This window comes from Telmatherina bonti (assembly GCF_933228915.1).
Source record: "Telmatherina bonti genome assembly, chromosome: 5".
Taxonomy (NCBI): Eukaryota; Metazoa; Chordata; class Actinopteri; order Atheriniformes; family Telmatherinidae; genus Telmatherina; species Telmatherina bonti.
Window position 1 is genome coordinate 7,007,723 of NC_136623.1, and position 23,520 is coordinate 7,031,242.

General features: G+C 44.2%; 1 protein-coding gene across 1 annotated transcript in view; it reads left to right on the forward strand.

The window, feature by feature from the left end:
* gabbr1a (gamma-aminobutyric acid (GABA) B receptor, 1a) overlaps nucleotides 1-23,520 on the forward strand; it is a gene marked incomplete at its 3' end in the record, with an annotated part of 137,235 nt that overhangs the window by 79,531 nt on the left and 34,184 nt on the right. Inside the window, exons 10-12 of the mRNA XM_079240506.1 lie at nucleotides 4,914-5,159; nucleotides 7,001-7,064; nucleotides 7,756-7,833. Coding sequence (XP_079096632.1) covers nucleotides 4,914-5,159; nucleotides 7,001-7,064; nucleotides 7,756-7,833 — 388 coding nt within the window. The remainder of the gene's footprint in view (nucleotides 1-4,913; nucleotides 5,160-7,000; nucleotides 7,065-7,755; nucleotides 7,834-23,520) is intronic.

Consider the following 23,520-nt stretch of genomic DNA (forward strand, 5'->3'; position numbering starts at 1 on the left):
GTGGAATAAACACAAGATTTTACCTCTATGCCGCCCCTTGCCGACCGACGTCCTGCAGGTTTCAGAAGTTTTACCAGCAAGCAGCCTGACATCCCGCTCTGCACAAGTCTGATTCTGACTCATGTGTGTTGTAGCACAGACACTTCTAAAATCTACAGGACCAGGTCTGAGGATTCCTTACCTATAAAGTTTTCTTGACTTGGAATTCAAGCCGTTTGCACCAGTGTGATTGGCTCAGAACGGCCCGGTTTGGTTCAGTAAACTCTGATCTTTGTTGCGTTTCCGCTGCAAGCCGTACCCTGTCCTGGTAGGTGGGGTATAAGCCAGATAACGGAGAAGAATGTGACACAGAACTAAAGGAGAAAGGTGGATATCCATCAGTTTGTGATATTTCCTCTTGCCACATGGCTTTAGACATAAAAAAAACACTATATTTAAACATGGAGTTCTTCCCGCTTTGTTATTATTGCCGAGTTGCACAGGAAGTGATGACTCTTTTAGTCAATCAACGTATTGCAGTGTGTTAGCATCACCCTTTAGGGTCGGATAGTAAGACTGGCATACCAACAGAAAGGTCCCACAAAGTAAGACAGGTTGGACTGGATATTATGGATTTGTTCTTGGTTTTTATCTGTGGAAACATAAAAATATGTGTATCATACCAGACCGAGCTGGACCTGTTGGTGGAAGCATGGCTCTAGATAGCATTCACATTTGTGTTTGGTCCACATTGAACAAATCCCGGTTACTTCCTGGTTCATTTGGAGCAGCAGTGTAAAGAAGTGAACTCTGGTCTGAAAACAATTGGGGGTGTTGGTTCACTTGCAAGCGGATCCTGGTGCGTTTCACTTGCAATGTGAATGCACTACCCAGTGAACCAAAGAGAGGAAGTGATGTTGGAGCAACATGTGGGATAACTCCCTGTTGGATAACTCCCTGCCTCTCCTGCCGCTCATTACGGACAGATTCTGCTTTGAAAACCAAAGTAAAAACTGAAATCCCGAGTTTGTACGAGTTTATTTTTGCTTCATTGATTTTTTGCGGTAAATAAGTTGTTTTCTGTCTTAGCCAGTCACACAGCCAGACTTTCTTCTTCTTCTTGTGATGTTTTTCTTCTTTATGAGCGGTCATCTTGGGAATCTCGCCTCTAGTCAGCAGGTGGTTTGGTGCATGTCAGCACAGTGCAGTGTGAAATCAAACCGAACCAAAGGAAGCTACATCTCCTAGCATACCCAAACAGAGTGAATATCCCAGACAGTCCTGGTTCATTTATATGTACATTTAGGTTGAGCTGTTTGGTCAGGTTTCATGAACCTAAAACCGGTTGCAATAAAAAAGAAAAAAAATGTCTCTTCATTCAGAAATTGAGCTTGATGAAGCAAAAAGTTATTCTTACCTTTTCTTCTTCATGCTGTTAAAGCCACTTCATTCCCCATTTCTGTACTTTGTAAACTAAATCAAGCATAAACTAATTCATAATTTATTACTTTTTTTAATGGTATTATAATTATTTCTAAATTATTCTGGTGAACTATCAGGCTAGTCTTTAATGAAGAGATGACATAAAAATAATATCTTTGCAGTCAAGGCAATGTAAAGTTGAACTTAAGCTACAATGAATTTTATGCTTGTACACAATCATGTCAGGATACCACCATTACTGATAAATAATCCCCTTCAAAAATATGTTTTCATGCACATCAACTCAAAATTCCCATCTCATGACATTTCTAGTCCACATCCAAAACAATGAACCTTTGTCCACCATGTCCAGGTTTCAAGATTACATACATTCTTGTTTAAGATAGGATTTATATAATCTACAAACAAAAACTCCACAAAGTAAATTCATAGTTGAATACAAAGTATTTAAGTTCCATAATTCTCATCAGTTTTAGGACCAGTCCCTATTAAATCCAAACTTGTCCCGAAACTGATTCTTTGACGTGTAAAATCTTATTAACAAAATGTTAAAATATTAATATAATCACTCATAAAGTTCATTACATATGGCTCCATAAAATAAACACATTACATACCTGGTAGTATTATCCTTTCTTTACTTTCATAAATTAGCCAAAATAAGTAGATGAGACTCAGCGGGGGATGATCAGATTTTGGCAAATATACTGGCTTATTAATTAGCTGATCTTGAATTCAACTATGTGATTAAATTAAGGTCCATCTTCTCTCTTCTTTAAGGTCAAACAAAGCAAATCTAGCCAGGCAACAGTGTGTGCAGACCGAGTTAATGGAGAATGATCCGTACGAGATGGCTTTCTCATCCCAGCATGCAACACAGGATGACATTCCTTCACATCTCCTGTTTGCAAATCTTACACATAGTCATCACAAAACTGTTCATGCACATCCAGAGCAGAAGTAGTGAATCAGAATTAGAATTGACCCACTGCTGGCAACAAAATGATTCCACAATGTGGATCCGTTATTGAATCTTTGAATAATTTAGCTGGAACCTGCATGTTGTTTATATTGTTATAGCGAAGCAAAATTTCTGAACCGCTTAATCCAATTCCGGGTCGCGGGGAAGCTGGAGCCTATCCCAGCTGGCTTTGGGCGACAGGCAGTATGTTAAAAATGTGAGTCTGAGGGTCGGACGATAGAAGACCTTTCTTCCCTCTAGTGATGTCTCCATTAATGAAATAAAGCCATGCTAGCAGAGCTTGTGCTGTTATCTGTGCCTTTCTGTACTTTACGTGTAAAGGGAATAATGGTTGTAATTCAAAAGTGAATTGGAAATACAGCAATGGATCACCTCATACGAAACTGAATTAACAATAAATTATACACATAGCTACCGGCAGTATTGGTTTGTAAAGTGAACTGTTATGCAATGTTCAAAAACTGTAAAACTGACTGGAATAGAGGACATCAAATTTAAATCTATTTTAAGCCTAAAAAGGTAAACAAGAAATCATAATTAGCCGGATCTTTAAAGCAACTCTGCACATTGATTAGCTATTTAATTTTATTTCTGCACAATCAACAAAGAGCAAATAACATCAGAATGAATGAAAATATGGATTAAATCTTTTAAAAATTGGACAAAAATAATTTATGTTGGGAATCACTCCTGGATAGAGGTGAAAAACAAGCCTAGCATTAACTAAGCCTGGCTGATAGCCTGGTCTGGAGCAAGCTAGCACCACAAAATAATCACTCTTATGAAACCAAATCAAGGTTATGTTAAGCCAGAATAACCAGGAAACAACCCTCTAGTGCTAGCTTAATTTTTTAGCATAGACAGCAGAGGCAAAGGGAAATGTTTAGCAGCTAACTGTTAAATGCTGCTTTGGGTACATTATCTTTGTCCTGTGAAGTGGACTGGTTTGTGTCTTCAGCCAAAAAATAGTAAAGGGAAATGTAAACTATGTAGGGTAGAACCTAATAAATAATTGCCTGTCAGTCTGGCTCACCTGAGCTCCATATTTTAAAAAAAGGGGGAGCTAGCCTAACAGTTCACATGTCAAAACTAGTGGTGTTATCCTTTATGTAATTTAGAATTCAAATAAAAATCATACACAATTATTTTAATTAAAAAACAAACAAACTCTCAAGTCATATCAAAGGGGACAAAAATGCTATTTCTTACATACAAACTGCCTTATTACTTAAGATAAACATGTGTATGGCTAGCTAAGCTGTGATGATAAATGCTAACTATTGCTTTTACTGCTCAATTGCTGCAACAGGTGGTTGGTTATTGGATGTGTCTTTGTTGGTGACAGTCTAGGCTGCAGAAGGAATTTTGTTGAGGGAATTAGTCAAAACTGGCGTTCTGTGAGCAAGAAGGAAGAAAAGGGATTAGTACCACTGTTCATGTAAACTGTGAGAAGGAACACAGCTAATTAGCATGCTTTGTTTACAGTATATTTGTTTAATCATTATGAGGTAAAGAGCTTTGTGTCGAGCTGCTTCAGGACGTCCTTCCTTAAAGCCATTAAAATATTTCTTTGATGAACTCATATGCTGTTTCCCCTTTAAAATGCACATACCAATGGGAATGCAGAAGTGTGTGCACTAATCTAACCACCTGCTAGCTTAAGTTTAAAATGATTTTGTATTGATATAACATTTGGCTGATCTTCTCCTCTCACTCTTGAAAGAGAGTGAAGAAGCATATTTTATAAAATGCCACACTGAAGCAATTAACTTAGTTGGCACAACACTGAATGTCAATGAATGTCAAAGTGCTTTTATGTTAATAAAAAGCCAAAAACTTAGTGTGCTTCTTAAGAGCATTTGAGCACTCTGTTTGCCTCTGTGCATCTCTAAACCCTTCAAGGTAGATGTTGCTCAACCAAGCAGCTTAAATGGACCTGTGGTTAGCTCACATAAATCTTCTGGGAAAATACAGATGTTTAGCACAATCAGTTATAGCTTTGGGGTTTCTTAAACGCTAAGTCAGTGTTGATTTTAGCTTACCACATAGTTAGCATTTGAGGTAACTTCATGTTTAGGTGAAATGCTACCCTAAAAGCCACACCAGAGTGACAGGCAAATTAGCACTTCAGCTAACTTTGTGGTTTTCAAATGCTAAATTTGTAAGCTACACACACAGTTAGCTCAAAACTATCTTCAAAACTAGATGCTAATGCAGAAGTGCCAATCAAGTCAGCTTTTAAATTATTTGGTTCTCAGGTCCTTACAATTTAGCATTTTAGCCAACCTAATAGCTAATTGCTAAGACTGTTGTTACAAGCAAAGTTTGTGCTAAAAAGACTTCAGTTTTACGAGAAACAAAATTATTTGAGGATTTAAATATATTTTAATTGATTTGAATAAAGAATAAAGTAAATAGCTAAGTGTAATTTTATTTCAAAATGACTCCTCTGTGATATTCCCCTTTTCTTTAATTCTTTCTTTCTTTCTTTTTGTTGTTGTTGTACCAGACATCCCAGGAGTTCATTGCTGCCTTGATGTCTCGTCTTGGTGGGAAAAACCCGGAAGAAACCGGTGGATTTCAGGAGGCCCCTCTAGCCTACGATGCAGTCTGGGCTCTGGCTCTTGCTCTCAATAAGACTGTGGCACCTCTGAAAGCCAAAGGCCGTCGTCTGGAGGATTTTAACTACAACAACCACGACATCACTGCAGAGATCTACAGAGCGCTCAACACAAGCTCCTTTGAAGGAGTTTCGGTAAGCGCAGATAACTGAAAGATGACAAGAAAATTGTGTGCTCTATGTAGATGGAGTATAAACCTTTTACTGTAGAACACAGATTAAGATTTAATTTTCATCCAAGTTTATGGGGAAAGTTTATGATTCTTAAGTCTTTGATATGGATTGGAGATCTGCTCTTCAGTGGCTAAGATATGAAATGACATTTGGCTTTAAAGGCTCTTTGATGGACAGGTTTTTCCTCTTGATTATTTCTTCAACAGGTAAAAGGTCTGCTATTGATCACAAGTGTGACATTTTCATTTGCGAGCTGCCGCTGTGAACCCACAACAAGCAAAGGTGCTGTCGATACAAGTGAAGCAAACCATCATTAGATTGTAAACCTGAGCTAAATTATACCGAGATGTAAAAGGAAAGTTTTATTTTTAGTTTGGCACACTTTAAGAAAAGAGGAGTTTGTTGGTAAGCTGCCAGATGAGGTGTGATGATTACCAGATTGTTGAGTGGCAAAGAAAACTACTTTCATGTTAATGAAGAAGATATGATGAAAAGACATCACAGAAAATATTGGTATTTCAAGTGCTATTGATCTGTTTTCTACATCAAGTGACGGAGAGCTAATAAGCCCCTTAAATTACGTATGGAGATGAACGAAACTGTGTCGCTCATTCTGTTAATAACTTGGACAAAGTTTTGAGGATCCTAGAGGTGTTGTGGGGATCCAGTTCAGTGGCTTCAGGATCAGGTCTCTGCCTTTTGCAGACGATGTGACTCTGTTGGTTTCATCGGGCCGTGATCGCCATCTCTCGTTCGGGCGATTCACAGCCCAGTGTGAAGGGGCCGAAATGAGAATTAGCACTTCCAAATCTAAGACCTCAGCTGAATAAAAGGGGGGATGTTCTCTTCAGGTCAGAAATACAACTAGGTTTCCTCCGCCGGCGTGGAGCTCAGTCATCCTGGAGGGTCTCAGAGTAGAAGAGCCGGATGAGGCGGCTCAGGCATCTGATCAGGACTCCTCCATGGGGAGGTTTTCCAGTTACATCGCACCAGTAGGAGACTTTCAGGGAAGATCTTGAATAGACTATAGGTGTGTTTCTACTACATCTAGAATTACACAAAAACTAAATATTGGCATAAAAAAAAAGCTAATGGAAACAGCTATGTTTCGAAAAAAGATGGAAATATTGCTAAAAAGGTTTTAAGCTCTCAAAGTGTTTTTTTTTAGACTTTTGGTAGCAAAATATATCGCAAAAATATAATAGAAACACTTTTTCGCATGTACATGTCCCCGGACATGACATGGGAGGTCATGTGACCAGTTCATTTTTGTTTGTATGGAACAAACAATAGTGAATTTCAGAGTTTTGGAATAGAGAATGAGGTAGACGTAGCAAATTCTCTGCAGCAAGTAGAAAACCAACATCACGCTACGTGGCATCTTGCATGAGCCATAATTCTCGTAAAATCATGTGAGCCAGATGAGATTTTACGAGAACTGAGGCTTATGTACAAAACACCGTCCAATGGAAACACCTGCAAATCGCTTTATTTTGCAAAAATATGTAATGCTTACGTTTCTCAGCTGGTTGGGATGAACTGGGAAAACAGGGAGTCTGGGTGTCTGTAATTAAGGCTGCCCCTCCGACTGCACCTGGGGCAAGAACAGGAGCATGGATGGATGGTTGAACTTGGAGATTTATATTTTTAATTGGCTAAATTCAACCATTTAGCCAATATTTGAACGTTTCCATGCATAACATATGTTATTAAACTCATTGTCGGTATGTGTTGGTTGATTTTCAGGAGAAAATACTCCGACACGCTTTACTGATTTGCTTTTGACTTCCTCTGCATCTCAGGGCCAGGTGGTGTTTGACGCCCAGGGTTCCAGGATGGCGATGACCCTTATCGAACAACTGCAAGGTAAAGCGCTCCCACACCTCCCACTGCAGAGTCTGAAAGGGACAACAAATGTCAAAAGCACATTTTTCTGCTGTGTGTCGACAGCTGCTTTAACCCCGATGTGGAGAACAGCCTCCATTTAGCGACGCTCCCGTGACCTTCAGTGGTATTGCGCTCACCGTCCTTTAACTGCTCATGCAAATGGGCTTGACGCAGAAATGCGGTGACTCAAAGCTTCGCTCTAATTGAGCACAAGCCTCCGTTTTAAGCTGTTTCTGGAAATGGCATCCTATTTGTCACCAGTGACTTAATGAGTTTCCCCGCGCAGGATAAGGCGGAGGATTATTTTCTACCTCTGTTCTCATTGGCGTCCTAAAGGATGAAAATTTATAATCCTGCCCCTTTCCCCTCACATTCTGTCTCCTATTTCCTGCTGTGGTGTCGAGGTAATTTGACATCCACAATGTGACGACCTGACTCGAATCCCTGAATCTCTCCGGGACCTCATCAGTATTCCTGGTCAAGACTGCCACATAAGCTTTTTCCCCTTCTTCTCCTCTTGCTTCTTCTGTCTTTGTCCTTCTTTCCGTCCCTCGTTTCTTTTACTTGTTTGTTATCCAAGAGGTATTAATACACATTTACAACAGGAAGTTGATAATCAATCAGGCTTCTTCAGCAGCTTTTTTCTTATCTTGTCTCCTTGGACATCTAGGAGGAAGTTATAAGAAGATTGGTTACTACGACAGCTCTCAGAAGAACCTCTCCTGGTTCGGCAATGATGTTTGGATAGGTAAGACTGAGTTTGTGCTTATTGCGGATCTTAAAACTGGGACTACTGTCAGATATATGTCCATTTAGATGCCTGCAGTGTCTGAGCTGAAACTTCATCCAGACACATGAGCTGTAATCACACAGACCAGCTTTCCCCTGTGACCGAGCTGCTGGCTACAAGGGTAGCCTCTTTCCTTTATTTATCTGTTTCCATTCCTGTGAAAGTATGCCAAACTGTACTTTTTTCAGTTTTCTACACGCTGCTTGTCAGCCACTATGTTGCAAAAAGTCTCGAGACACTCCTTATTTGTTGAAATACTGCCAAGACAAGAGCAATAGGTGCAGTGATGGGTTGAAACAGGTGGTTTGTGCTCCTTAAAAGGCCTAAAATGAGCAGTTTTTTCTTCTTTATTCTATGGTCTGAACCCTCTTAGAGAAGCTGTCTCTCATTTCTCTACATAGTCTTCAGGAATACTTCTCCAGGCTCCTTGAAGGACTTTCCAAACCTCTTCTTTGGATGTCTGTTCAGATCATTCCACACTGCTTCAGTAATGTTGAGGTTGGGGTTCTCGGGAGGATCATCTTGAGTTAGGAGCCTTTTTTCTGCTTGAATGTTTCATAATGTTGTTAACAAACAGAAAACACCTTCAGAACGCTGCAGATCGTTAAACAGATTAAAAATCCCTGTTAACTCAACAGGAACATACCTTTCTGAGCACTTTAAGTCCAACTTTACTTTTTATATTTCAAACTGAGGAGATGCTATGGAGATGAATGCTACATCCAGGTTAATCACTGCATCTCCACTGAATGTGCCACTCTCAGCAACCTTCAAAACATGGCAGGAGTTGCATTTTAATAGTGGATATGAGGTTACATCTATTCTCCATGCACAGCAGAAATCGTGTGTGTTTACAGTTTGAATATAAAAACATATCATGGGATCAGTTGTGAGCCTGACAGAGTAGTAGTCTTTTTATTCCCATCCGCTTTAGGTGGTGATTCCTGAGAGAAGGGGATGCAGATGCAAGACAAAAACACTGATGAAAGTCTAAAGTCCAGAGTTCAGCTTACGGCCAGGAGCGTAACGCAGCCGAAATCGGAAAAACTCGCAGGAAACTGGAAGCGAGGAGACATTTTTATAACAAAACCATAAAACTAAAAGTGTTAACAGACCTGTCCATGGAAACTGCAGCGTGACTGGTTCAGTCATGCAGTAGCAGGGACGTACGGTGAACTCATGGTGGAGATGATGTGAGCTTTGTGACATGGTGCATCATCCTGCTGGAAGTTTCCATCAGAAGATGCTCCACTGTGCTCAGAAAGGGATGGACATGGTCAGCAGCAGGACTCAGGTAGGCTGTGGAGGTTAAACCATGTCATGTTGGTACTAAAGACCCGTTTCCACTTAGCAGTTTGGTAAGCACGTTCCAGACCAGTTCAGCCAGTTCAAGCTCCCACTGCAAGCTCAGACCGAGTGCCTATCGTGGTGTCGCACGAGTTCCACAACAACAAATGTGACACTTCAAGCAACTACAGCTGGAACAGTTTGTAGTTCCAGACCAGACCTGTGTCCTTGAGGCATGTGACGATTTGCTTTTGTCCCAATTTGATTCGATTCCGATTTTTTTGGTGCCGATTTTATTTTATTTGCGATTCTCACAATTCTTCAATATTTTTGAAGATTAAAATCAAATTTAAAAAAGTACAAAACATTAATGATTCATAATTCTGCTTCTATAAAACTCAAGAAGACAAGTCAAAAGATCAATAAAAACATTAAAAATGACAAAAAATTATTATGGATTTTTTTGTATTGATTTTTTTAAAAAAAAGTTTTTTTTTAACAAAACAAAATCAGTTTTAAAATTGTGAAGCAAAAAGACCTGATACTTGATTTTTTGATTGGATTTTCCCGCCCCTAGTGTCCTTGTATCTGTCCAACGTGGACTGAGTGACAACGTTGTGTTCGTTTCTTGCTTGCTTCGTTGTGGACGGTGATGTTTTTCTGTCCACCAATCAGTGAACTGTGTCTTGTGACGGCCGCTCCACCTTCACCATACAGAACTATTTTCTATGTATCTAGAACTGAAGGAGGCCCAGAAATGGTGCGCTTTGGTTGGTTGCAGGGGATGGTTTTATAATGGAAACACACAAACCTGACCGTACTGGTCCGAACCGAAGCACTCGGTGGAAACCGGGCTTACGGGGCCCGAAGTGGGACAAGAAAATGTTCCGAACACCATTAAGCTTGTTTCATACTTGATGAGAAGCTTTGCCTGGGATTGGGCGGGTTCACCTGAAGCGTTGATCCTGACGGCAGGATGGATCCATGTTGTCATGATGTTTCCAGCAGATTCTGATCCTACCATGTGAATGTGGAGCTGAACTGGAGACTCATCAGACCAGTTTCTCCATCTTCTATTGTCCAGTTCTGGTGAGTCTGTGTGAATTGTAGCCTCAGTTTCCTGTTCTTACTGACAGGAGGGAACCGCTGTGGTCTTCTGCTGCTGGAGACCATCTGCTTCCAGGCTGGACGGGTTGTGTGTTCAGAGATGATGTTCTGCAGATTCTGTTGTTGTGTTCAAAGTGACTTAAATCCTCTTTGGTCCTCATTGTGATGCTCAAGCCGTCTTCACCACGTCTAGATGTGGACTTAATCAAGTCATCGTGTCTTCTGTCATTACAGCTGATCGGTTGATGCTTAGTTTACCTCTGGACCTTGACAGCAGAAAGATCAATTCTTTTTAATTTCCTGTCGTCTCCACCCCAACCAGTCCAGGCAGATGGCTGCCCTCCCTGAGCCGGGTTCTGCTGGAGCTTTTCTTCCTGTTAAAGGGGAGTTTTTTCCTTCCCACTGTCGCCGCGTGCAGCTCAGGATGAGGGATTGGATTGAAGCCATGACTCGATGCAATCAGTTGGTTTCTGTTATAGGATATGTATGAACTGGCTTGAAATGATGTGTCTGTAAAGTGTCCTGAGACAACATGGTTGTGAAGTGGTGTTGTACTAATAATACTAATAAAGCAGAATTGAAAAAATGATTAATTCTTCTTCATTTGCTAACACGGCAGTAGATGAAAACATTTAGCGATACAGTTACCATCCCTCTGATTCTGCAGCTCGGAAATGTTGATTTATAATCATCCATGCTGTAATAACCAAAAAAAATGTAGAATTAAAAACTCTTTGTGTAATATCACAAAACATCAGTGGTGTTTGAACTTTGCAGCCTTTCATTTAGCGGATGGATGTTTCACAGTTTAAATCTCTTCAACAGGCCGTGAGCCGTCGGCTAATTAGTGAAAAATGACAAGCTGCCGTCTTTCCGCGGCTTCTGTCGTATCAGCGAAGGAGTTGTAGCCTCGCAGCATCAGACTGCATCAGTGAGGAGGGGTGAAGCTGTTTATGAAACCTGCCTGAGATCACAGACAGGTTGGAAAATCTTTTCCTGCTTCAACGTGTCCTGGACAGATGAGACATGAAAGGTTTGAGTAAGCGGCTGATCCATCAGTCGTAGCTTCCCTGCAATCTGCAGCCGTCAGTAAACGCTGCGACGGGCCACTGAGGGGTTCGGAGGTATATGCTAATGACCTCCATACGCTGCTGCTGCACTCTGTGGTGATAAGTGGGACAAATTAATGAACCTATATACAATAAGACAGTTTAATGAAGTGCAAGCTGAGCCAGGAAGCTGCAGCTGAGGCCACACAGAGCAGAACCTCTGCTGGAAGTTCTGCTAGTTGGCTGTGAAAAGCTGTTAGTGTTGATTTGCTTCAGCATTACTGTGGCTGTTTACTGGCCCGTCTCCTCTCTGGAGAGGTGACATACTTGTGTCTGGACAGAGTGTGCCACTGATCAATCCTTCATGCCTGCAGAGGCGCCTTTTTTTTAGGCTTTTAAGGAAATGAAGGGTTTCCAAGGCTTAAGCGAGCCTCCTGGAGGTGGTGATTCCAGGTCAGCATCGGTGCCCAGGGACAGGTGACCCCCATGCCTGCAACGTGACTCGTTGTTTACTCGCGGTTAGAGCAGCTGAACCGAAGCCAGTCTGCCTCTGAAGTGTCAGAGGTGAGTTTTATTTACAATGCATGACAATATGTTTAATTGCCCCCGCTGAGATGGAATCTGTTTGCTTCCTTTTCTTCTTTACTGTTTACTAAATAAGGACACATCCATCCGACACGTCGTCAAGGAGACGTGACACTCCCCACGTCTCTGAAGCCGGCTCAGTTTGGGGAAGTTTTCTGTTGGATTCTGAGGGGCGGCGTTCGGTTCGCTGCACGCTGACAGGGAGGAGTAAACGCTAGTTTTTAACTTTAACCCCCCACCCCCCCACCCCCCTCGTGTTTTTACCAGACGCCTCCCCGCCTCACTTTCTCACTCTGCACGGTCGCCCTAACAACCACTTCAGCTCTGTGCTTCATCTAATCGCTGTGGCAACTGTTACGGAGCAAGGTCTCCATGGCAACTCCCTGTCCCGATTCTTTCATCAAGGACGGAGGAGGGTTTGAATGCTGCAAATTCAAAGACTGAATGGACAGTTGACATGCACATATGTACACACACACTCCCTGCTCTCACATCCTTTAATCGTTTCTTTTATTAGAAATATGACTGAATGTATTTTATTTGTACAAACCAATTCACGGTGAGTTAGATGAAATGATAAATTGTGCTGTTTTAAAGTTTTCTAAGGACCAGATGTAACAGATATGTCTTCTATTCAGTTATTTCTGCATAAATTTTATAAACAACTTCAACGCTGATCTAAACTTGTGAAACATCAACAATTTAGAGGATTTTAGCCCGTTAAATGCCAGTTTGATGAGTTGATGCCACTGTTTTATTTGGGTTTTTCATGGAAAAAAAATTAGATAATTTTCCTCAAAGTAAATTTTAGGTGGCGGGGGATTATTTTTAAATCTATCATGGACATGTTAATGACTCAGGACAGTAAAATCTGATGACTAGAAAAATATAAATAATTTATTTTGTGTTGTCTTAATTTTAGAGAATAATTTTCAAATTAATTATTATTACTGTTCACTTAAAAAAAAAGAAACAAGCTCAAAATCATCATTAAATAATTTGGCAGACATTTTTGTCCTTAAGTTTGTAAATATTATTCATAGTCTTTGCATCTGGGTTCTGTGACGGTATGGAGGTCGGATCAGGGTTCTGTGACGGTATGGAGACCGGATCAGGGTTCTGTGACGGTATGGAGGTCGGATCAGGGTTCTGTGACGGTATGGAGGTCGGATCAGGGTTCTGTGACGGTATGGAGGTCGGATCAGGGTTCTGTGACGGTATGGAGGTCGGATCAGGGTTCTGTGACGGTATGGAGACCGGATCAGGGTTCTGTGACGGTATGGAGGTCGGATCAGGGTTCTGTGACGGTATGGAGGTCGGATCAGGGTTCTGTGACGGTATGGAGGTCGGATCAGGGTTCTGTGACGGTATGGAGGTCGGATCAGGGTTCTGTGACGGTATGGAGACCGGATCAGGGTTCTGTGACGGTATGGAGGTCGGATCAGGGTTCTGTGACGGTATGGAGGTCGGATCAGGGTTCTGTGACGGTATGGAGGTCGGATCAGGGTTCTGTGACGGTATGGAGGTCGGATCAGGGTTCTGTGACGGTATGGAGGTCGGATCAGGGTTCTGTGACGGTATGGAGGTCGGATCAGGGTTCTGTGACGGTATGGAGGTCGGATCAGGGTTCTGTGACGGTATGGAGGTCGGATCTGGGTTCTGTGACGGTATGGAGGTCGGATCTGGGTTCTGTGACGGTATGGAGGTCGGATCAGGGTTCTGTGACGGTATGGAGGTCGGATCTGGGTTCTGTGACGGTATGGAGGTCGGATCAGGGTTCTGTGACGGTATGGAGGTCGGATCAGGGTTCTGTGACGGTATGGAGGTCGGATCAGGGTTCTGTGACGGTATGGAGACCGGATCAGGGTTCTGTGACGGTATGGAGGTCGGATCAGGGTTCTGTGACGGTATGGAGGTCGGATCAGGGTTCTGTGACGGTATGGAGGTCGGATCAGGGTTCTGTGACGGTATGGAGGTCGGATCAGGGTTCTGTGACGGTATGGAGGTCGGATCAGGGTTCTGTGACGGTATGGAGGTCGGATCTGGGTTCTGTGACGGTATGGAGGTCGGATCAGGGTTCTGTGACGGTATGGAGGTCGGATCAGGGTTCTGTGACGGTATGGAGGTCGGATCTGGGTTCTGTGACGGTATGGAGGTCGTATCAGGGTTCTGTGACGGTATGGAGGTCGGATCAGGGTTCTGTGACGGTATGGAGGTCGTATCAGGGTTCTGTGACGGTATGGAGGTCGGATCTGGGTTCTGTGACGGTATGGAGGTCGGATCTGGGTTCTGTGACGGTATGGAGGTCGGATCAGGGTTCTGTGACGGTATGGAGGTCGGATCTGGGTTCTGTGACGGTATGGAGGTCGGATCAGGGTTCTGTGACGGTATGGAGGTCGGATCAGGGTTCTGTGACGGTATGGAGGTCGGATCAGGGTTCTGTGACGGTATGGAGGTCGGATCAGGGTTCTGTGACGGTATGGAGGTCGGATCAGGGTTCTGTGACGGTATGGAGGTCGGATCAGGGTTCTGTGACGGTATGGAGGTCGGATCAGGGTTCTGTGACGGTATGGAGGTCGGATCTGGGTTCTGTGACGGTATGGAGGTCGGATCAGGGTTCTGTGACGGTATGGAGGTCGAATCAGGGTTCTGTGACGGTATGGAGGTCGGATCTGGGTTCTGTGACGGTATGGAGGTCGGATCACGGTTCTGTGACGGTATGGAGGTCGGATCTGGGTTCTGTGACGGTATGGAGGTCGGATCTGGGTTCTGTGACGGTATGGAGGTCGGATCACGGTTCTGTGACGGTATGGAGGTCGGATCTGGGTTCTGTGACGGTATGGAGGTCGGATCAAGGTTCTGTGACGGTATGGAGGTCGGATCTGGGTTCTGTGACGGTATGGAGGTCGGATCAGGGTTCTGTGACGGTATGGAAGTCGGATCAGGGTTCTGTGACGGTATGGAGGTCGGATCAGGGTTCTGTGACGGTATGGAGGTCGGATCAGGGTTCTGTGACGGTATGGAGGTCGTATCAGGGTTCTGTGACGGTATGGAGGTCGGATCAGGGTTCTGTGACGGTATGGAGGTCGGATCTGGGTTCTGTGACGGTATGGAGGTCGGATCAGGGTTCTGTGACGGTATGGAGGTCGGATCAGGGTTCTGTGACGGTATGGAGACCGGATCTGGGTTCTGTGACGGTATGGAGGTCGGATCTGGGTTCTGTGACGGTATGGAGGTCGGATCAGGGTTCTGTGACGGTATGGAGGTCGGATCAGGGTTCTGTGACGGTATGGAGGTCGGATCAGGGTTCTGTGACGGTATGGAGGTCGGATCAGGGTTCTGTGACGGTATGGAGACCGGATCAGGGTTCTGTGACGGTATGGAGGTCGGATCAGGGTTCTGTGACGGTATGGAGGTCGGATCAGGGTTCTGTGACGGTATGGAGGTCGGATCAGGGTTCTGTGACGGTATGGAGGTCGGATCAGGGTTCTGTGACGGTATGGAGGTCGGATCAGGGTTCTGTGACGGTATGGAGGTCGGATCTGGGTTCTGTGACGGTATGGAGGTCGGATCTGGGTTCTGTGACGGTATGGAGGTCGGATCTGGGTTCTGTGACGGTATGGAGGTCGGATCAGGGTTCTGTGACGGTATGGAGGTCGGATCAGGGTTCTGTGACGGTATGGAGGTCGGATCTGGGTTCTGTGACGGTATGGAGGTCGGATCAGGGTTCTGTGACGGTATGGAGGTCGGATCTGGGTTCTGTGACGGTATGGAGGTCGGATCAGGGTTCTGTGACGGTATGGAGGTCGGATCTGGGTTCTGTGACGGTATGGAGGTCGGACCTGGGTTCTGTGACGGTATGGAGGTCGGACCTGGGTTCTGTGACGGTATGGAGGTCGGATCAGGGTTCTGTGACGGTATGGAGGTCGGATCAGGGTTCTGTGACGGTATGGAGGTCGGATCAGGGTTCTGTGACGGTATGGAGGTCGGATCAGGGTTCTGTGACGGTATGGAGGTCGGATCAGGGTTCTGTGACGGTATGGAGGTCGGATCAGGGTTCTGTGACGGTATGGAGGTCGGATCAGGGTTCTGTGACGGTATGGAGGTCGGATCAGGGTTCTGTGACGGTATGGAGGTCGGATCAGGGTTCTGTGACGGTATGGAGGTCGGATCTGGGTTCTGTGACGGTATGGAGGTCGGATCTGGGTTCTGTGACGGTATGGAGGTCGGATCAGGGTTCTGTGACGGTATGGAGGTCGGATCAGGGTTCTGTGACGGTATGGAGGTCGGATCAGCGTTCTGTGACGGTATGGAGGTCGGATCAGGGTTCTGTGACGGTATGGAGGTCGGATCTGGGTTCTGTGACGGTATGGAGACCGGATCAGGGTTCTGTGACGGTATGGAGACCGGATCAGGGTTCTGTGACGGTATGGAGGTCGGATCAGGGTTCTGTGACGGTATGGAGGTCGGATCTGGGTTCTGTGACGGTATGGAGGTCGGATCTGGGTTCTGTGACGGTATGGAGGTCGGATCTGGGTTCTGTGACGGTATGGAGGTCGGATCTGGGTTCTGTGACGGTATGGAGGTCGGATCAGGGTTCTGTGACGGTATGGAGGTCGGATCAGGGTTCTGTGACGGTATGGAGGTCGGATCAGGGTTCTGTGACGGTATGGAGGTCGGATCAGGGTTCTGTGACGGTATGGAGGTCGGATCAGGGTTCTGTGACGGTATGGAGGTCGGATCAGGGTTCTGTGACGGTATGGAGGTCGGATCAGGGTTCTGTGACGGTATGGAGGTCGGATCAGCGTTCTGTGACGGTATGGAGGTCGTATCAGGGTTCTGTGACGGTATGGAGGTCGGATCAGGGTTCTGTGACGGTATGGAGGTCGGATCTGGGTTCTGTGACGGTATGGAGGTCGGATCAGGGTTCTGTGACGGTATGGAGGTCGGATCTGGGTTCTGTGACGGTATGGAGGTCGGATCAGGGTTCTGTGACGGTATGGAGGTCGGATCTGGGTTCTGTGACGGTATGGAGGTCGGATCTGGGTTCTGTGACGGTATGGAGGTCGGATCAGGGTTCTGTGACGGTATGGAGGTCGGATCAGCGTTCTGTGACGGTATGGAGGTCGGATCAGCGTTCTGTGACGGTATGGAGGTCGGATCAGGGTTCTGTGACGGTATGGAGGTCGGATCAGGGTTCTGTGACGGTATGGAGGTCGGATCTGGGTTCTGTGACGGTATGGAGGTCGGATCTGGGTTCTGTGACGGTATGGAGGTCGGATCTGGGTTCTGTGACGGTATGGAGGTCGGATCAGGGTTCTGTGACGGTATGGAGGTCGGATCAGGGTTCTGTGACGGTATGGAGGTCGGATCAGGGTTCTGTGACGGTATGGAGGTCGGATCTGGGTTCTGTGACGGTATGGAGGTCGGATCTGGGTTCTGTGACGGTATGGAGGTCGGATCTGGGCTCTGTGACGGTATGGAGGTCGGATCAGGGTTCTGTGACGGTATGGAGGTCGGATCAGGGTTCTGTGACGGTATGGAGGTCGGATCAGGGTTCTGTGACGGTATGGAGGTCGGATCAGGGTTCTGTGACGGTATGGAGGTCGGATCAGGGTTCTGTGACGGTATGGAGACCGGATCAGGGTTCTGTGACGGTATGGAGACCGGATCAGGGTTCTGTGACGGTATGGAGGTCGGATCAGGGTTCTGTGACGGTATGGAGGTCGGATCAGGGTTCTGTGACGGTATGGAGGTCGGATCTGGGTTCTGTGACGGTATGGAGGTCGGATCTGGGTTCTGTGACGGTATGGAGGTCGGATCAGGGTTCTGTGACGGTATGGAGGTCGGATCTGGGTTCTGTGACGGTATGGAGGTCGGATCTGGGTTCTGTGACGGTATGGAGGTCGGATCAGGGTTCTGTGACGGTATGGAGGTCGGATCAGGGTTCTGTGACGGTATGGAGGTCGGATCAGGGTTCTGTGACGGTATGGAGGTCGGATCAGGGTTCTGTGACGGTATGGAGGTCGGATCTGGGTTCTGTGACGGTATGGAGGTCGGATCAGGGTTCTGTGACGGTATGGAGGTCGTATCAGGGTTCTGTGACGGTATGGAGGTCGGATCTGGGTTCTGTGACGGTATGGAGGTCGGATCTGGGTTCTGTGACGGTATGGAGGTCGGATCAGGGTTCTGTGACGGTATGGAGGTCGGATCTGGGTTCTGTGACGGTATGGAGGTCGGATCAGGGTTCTGTGACGGTATGGAGGTCGGATCTGGGTTCTGTGACGGTATGGAGGTCGGATCAGGGTTCTGTGACGGTATGGAGGTCGGATCAGCGTTCTGTGACGGTATGGAGGTCGGATCAGGGTTCTGTGACGGTATGGAGGTCGGATCAGGGTTCTGTGACGGTATGGAGGTCGGATCTGGGTTCTGTGACGGTATGGAGGTCGGATCTGGGTTCTGTGACGGTATGGAGGTCGGATCTGGGTTCTGTGACGGTATGGAGGTCGGATCAGGGTTCTGTGACGGTATGGAGGTCGGATCAGGGTTCTGTGACGGTATGGAGGTCGGATCAGGGTTCTGTGACGGTATGAAAATGAAGAACTATTTTTCATTTATTTCAACAATAAAAGTAAAGTCAGTGTGAAGATGAATTACATTTTTTGGTGCTTTAACTAAAACCATTGATACATCTGTTTCCACAACCACAAGAACATCATTCCATAACTGTCCATCTCACCTGGGACTCCCAGATCCACCTGCGGAACATGGACTTTTACAATATAAATTTACTTTTGGTTTTATAATGATTAATTTTATCAGGAGCAGAAGGTTCAGCTCCGGTCACCTAGTAAATAATACCTCAGACCAACCTTCAGATTGGCCTGCCGGTTTTGTTTAATCAGATGTACCAGTCGCTCCATCATCACTGCGTCTGTAAAGGATGCTGGGTGTGTTTGGACTCAGCAGGAGGTACTTTGCTTTACAAACTGCCTCATTATGTCAGGAGAAATTTCGGCTATGGTGTACCGCTTTCCTTTTTAGATCTACATCACATTTTGATGCATTAATGGGACCAGACTGCAGGCTGCTGTCCAAGTTCAGGAGTAATTAATTTACCATTTGTACGTAAAGCTGCTTGTAAATGAGTTGAATCTCATTGTTTGATTATTTATAACCACATTGTCGCCTCAACAGTTACGACCAACATGTTTTCACATGCACATTTTTATTATTATTTATTTGTTTTTATGCATTTGTTTGTGTTTTTTTAAATTCTGTCTCTGAACATGGCCCATCCGTCTCATGACCAAATGGGTCCCAACATTTCCAGTACAAACTGGTCCGTGGTCCATTCAAACATAAACACTGTTCTGGTTAGATAGTTAGAAACTTGTTAAATGTGACATGATAGAAAAAATAGTATGTGTCACAAGTCTGTGAAGCTGCAAATCCAAGATGCCAAACAGACTGATAATTCAAGGAACAAAATTGAGCCACAAAAAGCACATTTTCAAGATAAAATTGTGCTTATAAACATAAAAGAAACACAAAATCTACTAAATTTGATATTTTACTATGTCAATAACATGGAGAAAACGTCTCCGTCTTTTTGCTTGTTTGGCTTCTAGATGCTTCTGTGATGGACAGCGTTAGCTAACGTTAGCTAGCTTTAGCTAGCTGTTTCTAGCTTTAGCTACCACTCTGTACAAACCTCTCGGTTTTACCAGATTTAATGAGCTGGGTTATTCTTAAGCAATATTATTTTTGCCTTTTGGGACCATTTTAGTCTTCATTTCTTTATAATATATACTTCTTCATAACTTTTGCTAAAGGCTAGCAGCTAGCCAAGTCTTTTTCTGCTCATTAGAGTATGTTGAATAACTAACTGGCACATTACCGCAACTAAGTGATGGAAAGCTGTATTGCAACTGAGTATCTCATGGATGACAGTTATATTTCTTGTACTTAGTTGATAAGTTATGTTGTCCTGTGGCCCTGATCAGCCCGTAGATGCAAAAATGAAAAGCTTTTCGAGGCCCTCCAGGTGGTGCTGGAGGCCCAAGTATAGGCTAAGGTTAGGAATCACTGCTTTAAAGGACATTTCCGTGTGTTTACTTGCAAAGTAATTCACTAGTTTAGGAGGAAAGAGACTAACAATTGCATGGTCTATGAGCATGTTTATGAATCTGATGGAGGGTTTTTGTAAAACGAAACTTTAGAGGAAGTTTAAGAAGATTTGTAAAAGGTATTGGTGAATAAGGTCTTACTGCTTGTATAGGTGCAGCTTTGCAACCGAAAGTCATGATGACTTCAGGTAAGGCAAGTTTAGTATGTCACATTTCATACATGCTTTCAAGAGACATTAAATAAAAAGACAAGAACTTTTGTTGCTTGTTTTGAACTAAAATGAAGAAACTCCTGGCACATCCAGTCTTTAATTTAATTGATGCATTTGATCAGAGTTTGGATCGGACAATCTTCTTCTGGTAAGATGGTTATGTAGATTTGTGTGACATCAGAATAACTATGGTAACATATTTAGTTTATCATGATCTTGATTAGTGGTGAAAATGCTGAACAGCAATGGCCCCAAAATGGAGCTGTGTGGAACTCCACAGATTTATCGTTACTGTATACACAAAGTTGTCTCTGTCTTTCAAATAAGACTCAAACCAGATGTGTCACAAAGTTCTCTTCAGTTTAAATAAACAGAAGAGGTTTTCTCCTGCTACCCTTCCAAACAAGCCACACGGGTTCAGTTTTTCTCGCTGTTCTGTCATAAGCTTTAACATTTAACCTGCTAACTGATGCCTGGAGAGTCTGCGATGTGGCTCTTGGGGATTTTTTGGCAGCTTCCTTCTGCATTTCATATATTTTTCTTCGTCTGGTTTGTTCTGCTCTGTTCTTGTTGTGCATGACTTGTAAGCTGTTGTTTTATTCTTGTGCTATATTTGTGTGTGTTCCAGCATTTGCATTGATGATTTTTTTGCAGCGCAGTCTTCTGTCTACTGATGCCAAATCTATTTGCAGCACAAATGCCCTGAAACGAACGATGACGTCCTCTTAATTTGCATGTTCTTTAGTAAAAGTTGATCGCATTTAGCTCTGCCAGCCGCTGTAAAGTGATATGATAACACACTTCTAGGTGTTGTTTTTTTTTTTTTTTTCCCACCTTCACACTGCAGCCAGCGTGACAACATGCAAGCTAACAGAGTGGATTCTATTGGATATTAAAAATGTCTTCCAGTCAGCAGCCTCGCTCCGGCTGTGCGACGGCGGTGACAGGCATCCAAACAGAGCGTGATGGGCGTCTCGACACCCCACAGGGACGACTCTCTGACACTTTACTCTTACATCTGACACATCAGCTTCACGCCACGCTGACACTCCTGCTCTGCATCCCCTCTGACATGCACACACTCTACTCCCTCCACTTCGCTCTGCCTCACAAGCACACACACACTGAAACACACACCCCCATGCATGCAGAAATGCCTCCTGGCACTCGTGGGCATCCTCTTGAGCATGTTCACTCATGCTTAGTGCGTAGATATACATACGTATGGGATTTATTCAGTCCACATTTGCATATGCATACTCAGGAGCACACACACACACACACACACACACTCATACACTCCAACAGAAGGATTTGCAGGCACCCCCAGATTTAAGCAGACAGATAGTCAGAGGCTGTTGAGTGTAAAAAGAGACTCCCTGTCCATCTGCCCATCTTTGAACCCGCCTTACTGAGGAATTCTTCTGGTGTAAAGCTACACACGCATGAATAATTTGGTGGTTAATACACACACACACACACACACGCACACACACACACTCTTTAACCCCTAACGCCCCAGGCTATTCTTCTTTTGCATTTCCACTTGAAAAAAATGTCCACTAATCCAGTCAGGAGCCGCTTTGCAATGCAAAGGGCGAAGTGAATGACCTTGGGCTCGGCGCTTATGAGCCATCGGAGGGAATTATGAAATAAAAAACAATAGAGTTTCATCAGTCTCTTCAAAAATTACCAACATTAATTCAGGGAAATCTTCAAAAAGCATTGTGTGTCATATCGTTTTATGCTGATGACTGCCAAATGGTACATGTCAATCTCCAAAAGCGACTTCTGCCTCCTGATATCCTAACTTAAATGTCTTGGTGACGTCAAGGATTGGTTAGCTCAAAATGTTTTGATATTAGAAGAGGAAAAGTCTGAGATCTTGCTGTTCCCACGTCAACTCCCCCGTTGACTTGGGACTCCTTCAAAATTTTTTTTGCGTTCCAAGTTTCACCAGCCTTGGCGGTACAGTGGACGGTGATTTTAAGCTTGATAAACAGGTCAATGTCATTTTAAACTCAAGTTTTTATCACCATCATCTTTTATCAAAAGTGAATTTTTATCTCTTCATTTTCTGGAACAAGTTCTGCTTTTATTTCTTCTCGATTGGACGACTGCAACAGTCTTCATGCAGGTATGAGCCAACGCACTCTTTCACGCTTGCAGTTCGTCCAGAATTCTGCTGCACAACTTTTAACTGGAACCAGAAAACATGATCACATCACCTCGATTTATCTTCTCTCCACTGGCTGACTGTACCTTTTGATTTTAAGATCTTACTGTTTGTTTTTAAAGCATTAAATGGACCGGCCTCTCAATACATTACTGAATGCCTCCAAATTTACACCCCAGTTTGCACTTTGAGGTCTCAGGGCCAGTCCCAGCTTCTGGTGCCTAAGACGAAGCTTAAGACTAGAGGGGACGGGGCGTTCTCCATAGTCGGTCCTGGACTCTGGAACGCTCTGCCCCTCCATCTCATAGCTGTCTCCACAGTGGAGTCCTTTAAGTCTCACTTTTATTCTTTGGCTTTTAACACTGTGCGAGTTGCATAGTCCTCTGTGTCTTTTAGTTGTTTTATTTTTCTTTTTTTAGTTATTTTATTGGGTATTTATTTATTTTTAATTGTTTTACCTGTTCTTATTATTTTAACAACATTATTATTTCATTGTATTTTTATTTTGTGATATTCGACTCTGTGCAGCACTTTTGCAACATTCTGTATTTAAAAATATGCTTTTTAAATAAAGTGGATTGGATTGGATTGGATTCTGCTTCATCAAAACTCTGGATTACAGGTCAAATAAAAACCCTTTAAGATGATTTGTGACACTGATGCTGCTAAAACTCTTCATTATTGAATCTGCGGTCAGCTATACTGTGTGTCCCCGTCTACATATCCTTCACTAACTTACATCAATATTATGGTGGTTACAATATTTCATACATCTTATTTCCTCAACATTAACAACACTAACAAAATACTGTCCTTATTCTGATGAAAACAAAAGATTAATTTGTACTCGCTGGTCTTGACCTCGCAAACAGCAACACTCCCAAACCGGCATCTCACTGGATGGCCTGTTTCTGCTGCCGGTGTAGGTACCAGATCTGCTCGGGTGGTCAGATCTGGAACCTAAAACGGGAGCGGAAAGGCCGCCATAAAAAAAATGACACACTTAAAATTAACAGTGTGACTTAACATTAATGTTCGTGACTACTTTTTACTTAATATGTTCACTATTTATTCACAATTTAACAAGTTATACATAAAAT